Consider the following 6,000-nt stretch of genomic DNA (forward strand, 5'->3'; position numbering starts at 1 on the left):
AAAAGCTCAGACTGAATATTTTTAGTCTGCTTGTCTTGACTTTTCCCCTGCCTCATATCTATTCCTGTACTTTTTTTTTCCTCCAGAGGCCTGTGGGAGCAAATCTGTATACGATGGACCTGAAGAAGAAGAGTATTCTACATTCATCATTGATGACCCTAAGGAGACATACAAAACACTAAAGCTGATTATTGAAGGTGTTGGAAATTTAGAGCAGGAGCATGCTCAATATAAGAGGGATAAATTTAAGAAGACAAAGTATGGAAGTCAGTAAGTACAATGGGTTATACAAACAGGGGAATGGTCCTGGAAGGTGGTATTTTCCTTGCTTATGTTCTGGCTTTCACCATATTTTGTCCAAAAAAGGTCCTGCAAATACATACAAGTAGCACTGTGGCTTAGGAGTTCTAGCACAATATTTTAAAGCACTGAAATTATTTTTTTAATGCTTGTTTTTAATGCAATTTAATAAATAAAATTTAAATGTGGGCTTGTTATATTGTTGGTATTAAATTTTGAACCCATGTTGGTGAGCTGAGCAGTAGTTAGTAACAGAAGAGACACATGTTTACCAGCTTATCTTGGAGTGTTGGTTTAAAAATGGAAAGAGTGGCTGATACAGCCACATGACTATTTTGTGTACACATAAAGCATTCTGCATATGGCTGACAAAAGAGAGGATCAATTCAGTCAGTTATAGCTCAAGTAAAATGCAGTATTAACACAACAATTACAGCTCTGAAAATCAATCATAGGGAAAAAGTATTTGTGTGTTCCACTATCTGTTCTGACAGTTTCACGTCTGGACAGAAGGCTCTATGTGTAATACTGGTTTTTTTCTTCTCTTTTAGAGAACATCCCATTGGTGACAAGAGCTTCCAGACATACATCAGGCAACAGTCAGAGATCTCAGCACATTCCATATGAAGTGCAAAGGAAATCACAGGACAGTGCTGAAGGGTTGATTAGTGATGTTAAATAGCAAAACAAAAGGGAAGCCACACATGTAGCAAAATATATGGATAAGTGTCAAGCTTACAAACTTTGAGACTTGGTAAATGTATTCTCTTTTCAAGAAACTGTTATAATAGTTGCTATGCACTTTATTCATCTGGTTATTCACAGATGATAAAACCCTGCCTTCTAGGCAGTTGTTGTGTGTATTTTTAAATTTGCTTTGGTTTCTTGGAATCTAGTGATCAGTTCAATGATCGAGGTGTGTGGACTTCATCTTGACAACTCCCATGCAATTCCTTGTGTTTTGGAAACCAAGCATGCTGCTAATATATGCAGCATTTTCTAGAAAGGTTGTTTGTTACTGTTTTTTGTTCCTGATTAATGTATATTATGCCACATCCCCTGTGTGCTGTCTTAGGAAAAGCTTAGTAGCACTTCACTTTTAATGCCTGCATTTAGAAAAGAAGCAGAGAAAAGTCCCTCTGGTGTAATCATCTACATTGTAGCATGTATTCTGAGCAGGCCAAGGAGCAGGCCTTTTGTTTTTACAGCAGTGTAATTTTTGCTAACTGTGCACAGTTTTTAATAGAAATTAAAATCTGAATGGTACTCGATATTTTTGAGATACAAAGTCATTTCTCCAGGCACATTCAGCAGACTTTGGATTTGAAGATGCAATCTCAGCAGTATAATAAAACTGACTCTCATAAATAGGAGTAAGAAAGAAATGAATTCATGTCAAAGTTACGTGTCTCTTACACAGTCCAGTGAATGGTAATCTTTGAAAATCTGCCAACTGAAACGCAAGGTAAGCTGATTTTGATGACCTTTTATCACCACAGTGAGAAGGACAAATAGAATATGAATCTGGCAGCTGAGACATGCTGATTCCCAGGCACAAAAGCCGTCAAGATGGGTTTTCTCTGAAAGGATGTTATGCACTGGAGTCCATGCTATACTAGTACCACTTGCTTTTCTGGAAAATAGATTTCTACTTTTCCAAAAATGTTTTTAAATACTTTTTAAAAGAGACTTCTTAAATGATATTTAGTATATTAACATGCATAATGATAACTTGTTAATGCTATGAGTATAGTAAAAATGGAATGAGCTGTGTATCTCACTAATACCAACAAAAGGAGAGGAATAAAGATCTTCTAAATATTCAATGCATATTTATGTATGCTGTTTAGCTGTACACCATAATTTTTCTCTGTGTAAGAGTCTGGTATACAAACATCTAGCTTTGATGGCTTGGAAGCCTGCATGATGGACTTTAGGCCTCTGTGGGGTAGAAGCTAGTACAGGTTTTAAGCTGAGTTGGATCGGAAAGCATTGATCAGTTTAATGTGAAGATGTCTGTCTTTGCTTCAAGTGTTAAAGAATAATTCTTAACTGTGTCCTCATTGCATCTGACATGATTTAAGATGGCTCAAGTACTTCGAATGCCTCTGTTTGTTAGTGATGTTCTTAGGAATTAAGTTTTGGTTTTGTTCAAATATATAGTAGACCACCTTCTAGTAGATGATAAATGATCTTTTATTCATCTTCACCCAGCAGACTGGGGAAAGGGAAGTAATGAAGTATTGCAAAGATGCATTTAGGACTCCAAGCTTTTAGCTGCCATGAACTGCAATTTTTAACATGTATTTGTAACTTAATATTGTTTTTAAAATACTAATGACCTGTAATGTGTGTTCCACTTGCCAATTAAAAGAAATGGTTTATTTCTGAGAACTGTGTCCACGTTTGGAGTCTTTTTAAATTCACTGTGGCCACCTGCATGCCTCTTGGCAAAGCATCTGCTAAGAGTGGGTGCCATGGATGAAGATCCTTGTGAGTGTAACCTGCCAAGTCCCATCCTTGCTCCTGATCCCATCCCCATCCCCCCCTTTTCTTATCAGTTTGTACCCGTGGGACTCTGCAGAGAACCAGACTGGGCATCTGAGCCAGCCATGAACTGCCTTAGCAAAGAAAGCTTGCTCAGATAGGTCAGCATCATCTTGAACTGGTTCCTTGTGTTAATGCACAGTAACTGAGCTGAGACCATGTTGAAAGGACAGGAGGAATGAGCTGAGCCCACAGCACCCTGCATATGCCTATGGATTGGCTCACAGATCTATGGAACCACCACCCTTCTGTCTGGGACCTGTCCTGTGCCAAAGCCTTGGACTTGCTGAGGTCTGTGCTAGTCATACTCCTGGAGCTTACCAGTCCTCTCAGGACAGTCGTGTGCACGGAACTCACAGAGATGTGTGACAGGCTGCACACTGGTTCTCTTGGGGAGTGTTCCAGGGAGGCTGGGCAGTGGTCCCCCCAGGATGGAAAGCTGCTGACTGGCAATTCAGGGTGTGTTCACTCAGCTCATGTTGAAGGTGACTGCCAGTGCTGTGGTGGATGTCTCAGCAGAATTCCAGGCATGTGCTTCGGAGAAGCTTCTGGGGCTGAGCTGCTGCAGGCAGGCTTGAGCTGGGTGGCAATAGTGGTTTAACAGATAAACCACACCCAGGAACAAAAACCAAACTGCTGGTGGAAGACAAATCACCTGTGTCCTGGTGAAGGTGGACTTAACTACGATTGTGGGGTTTTGCTGAGGAACTGTTAACCTTGTTTTGAAAACAAATTTTTACATTAAATGCGGTAGGAAACTGACACAAGATTTGTAAGCAATGAGAAGAGTTAAATGCAAAATTACTGTAAAACCATTACCAGCTCTCTCTTTTTCATTCGGTCTCATCTGGTGTATACAATGATTTTCTTTTCCTGCTAACATAGCTTAAGTCAATAGGAAATCTTTGAAATCTTTTCTGCGGCATAGCGTTGTTTGATGTTTGGTGAGGGGGTTGTGTTAAAACTGGGCTTCCAGTACTTGCTTAGCCTCTATCTCCTGTCTGTCTGCAGCATATGTTTCTGATGCTATCTTCAGAAACACTCAGAAATCCTACCCACAAGAGAAATAGCTTGATTGGGAAACTTGGGACAGCATCCCTTGTGTCTGGAATGAAGAAAATAGGAAAAAAAAAAGCATAGGCATAAGTAAGCACATCAGGTCAGTTTTCTTCTCTGCTCTGAGGCTGAAAGACAACAAAATTATTTTTGATAGAAAAAATAGTAAAAGCTGGGCTGTTCTCTCCTGGGGCTCCTACTGCCAAAGAAGTTCCCTGTGCCTGTCTTCTCCCTTGCTGAAGCAATGTGCTAGGGCAGGACTGATGTGGTGACAGGACCCAGATACATAAGGCAGCTGTGTGACACAGCTGTCTGAGGTACCTGAACTTCAATGTGGTTCCCATCCTCTTTCTGCCATACTCTGTGCTGTTTCACCTTAAAGGTGTGTGTGAGAAGCTCACCTGGATAGCAGGTATGAACCGTGGTGGCCCCCATTATTAGCTGCAGGAAATGGGTGCTGCAGGAGGAATATGCTGTAAGGACTGGCAGCAGGTGGTGCTTGGAAGATAAATAACAGCATCTTCCCACGAGCCACCTTGTGTGGATGCATTGCAGCTGGGCTGGCAGGGCTGACTTAAAACAGCATTTCCTTCTGGCTCTTGGGCTACTGTCATTGAACAGTAAATAAATTATTCCAAAGCTCAGATGGGTACAGAGGAACAAAGGAAGATTTAAGACACTGTATTCCTATATGGATAAGATTCTGGATATGATATGTGAAAGAAAAGATTGCAAAGATTCATCATTAATCAATTGTTCTGAGTTCCTAAAATAAAATGGGATCCTAAGAGATTAATCTTGAGGATAGAAATCACTTTTCCTAACTTGAGAACAAATTACACTGCCTTTCCATTTCAATCCTTATTTTTCTTCTGCATTTGAGCCACTCTGGTTTACCTGAAAATTTAGCGTCATTGGGTTTGCTGGTTTTGTGCAAAACTGTTACTTTCAACAACAAGGTTGCCTGATGTTAGTAGGTTTGCCTACAAAAATATTGGAGAAGTCTTGATTAAACAAAAGGCTCACCAGCAGCCTGGGCTAGATGTAAGGAAAGTTGAAATTATGAAAACATAAATTGGCTTTTTACTAGTTTGAGAATGTTGCTATGCTGCATTTTAACCAAAAGCTTGTCCTAGATGACATCTGGTTAGTGTTAAGAGCAAATTCTCTCTACAAGTGTGGGGTCTGTGTGGTGTCTGATGTACTTTTCTAAATTCAGTCATCATCTTTAACCTCTGTCAGAGCTGCACTGTTCTGTCCTAAAGGTGTCAAAAGGAAGTACACTTTTTATTGTTTGCTTTAGGCCATAACAAAAGTACTATCTAGATATGGACACTTACAGACAAATTAGTAAGTTTTGGTAGAGGTGACAGCATTGCACAGGATTGCCATCATAAAAATTTATACCAAAGCTGTAAATTTGTAGATTTAATTGACCAAGAAAGATACTTTGGATAAATGTAGCCATTTATTTCTCCAGGGGTGGAAACTAAAACTGCAGTCATCATGTTTGTGTAGAGAAATCTGATGATGGGAATACAAGAAGTGAATTTCATGAATTAAAGATGAAGAAATAAATACTTGATAAAAATACAAATGGTGCACAAAAAAAATGGGAGGGCTACCCTGAAATGCCTTGAGTTTTGCTTTTTTTGGCAAGTTTTTCTGCATTTCAGCTCAGCTAGAATTTCTATTTCTCATTCTCTATAGAAGCTATCTTTTTAGCAGCCATGAGAGCCTATGACTAGAGAGGATCACAGCTGAGAAAAGCAACTTTAAAAATAGACAGACTCATCTGGGGTGTCTGGAGATGCAAATGCTTTGCCTCTCGCCGCACCACAATGTTGTGAGAACAGCTCTGTGGTATGTCTCCTCTTTGGTAAAGACCCCTTAAAGGGGTTCTGCTGCCTGCCCTGGCTGTGGTCCTGCATCCCATTAATTGCACTGATGAATCAGTAAAATAATTGGGAGTTGTTGGGAGATTTTGGACAAGTCTGGATTGTCTACCTAACCAGGTTTACAGCTATCTCATAAATACTTGTGTCAGCGCAGCTGACGAGATGAGGACAAGCCACCCAGAGAGCTTTACCACCAGAG

General features: G+C 40.0%; 1 protein-coding gene across 4 annotated transcripts in view; it reads left to right on the forward strand.

Moving 5' to 3' along the window:
- Positions 1-2,694, forward strand: part of RASA3 (RAS p21 protein activator 3) — a 170,399-nt gene extending 167,705 nt beyond the window's left edge. For all 4 annotated transcript variants that reach the window (XM_085558461.1, XM_085558441.1, XM_021545628.4 and 1 more), the window contains 2 exons: positions 87-270; positions 852-2,694. In XM_085558461.1, the coding sequence (XP_085414587.1) occupies positions 87-270; positions 852-927 (260 nt within the window). In that variant the 3' untranslated portion in view covers positions 928-2,694. The remainder of the gene's footprint in view (positions 1-86; positions 271-851) is intronic.
- Positions 2,695-6,000: the final 3,306 nt, after the last annotated feature.

This window comes from Lonchura striata, chromosome 1 (genome assembly GCF_050655825.1).
Source record: "Lonchura striata isolate lonStrDom1 chromosome 1, ASM5065582v1, whole genome shotgun sequence".
Taxonomy (NCBI): Eukaryota; Metazoa; Chordata; class Aves; order Passeriformes; family Estrildidae; genus Lonchura; species Lonchura striata.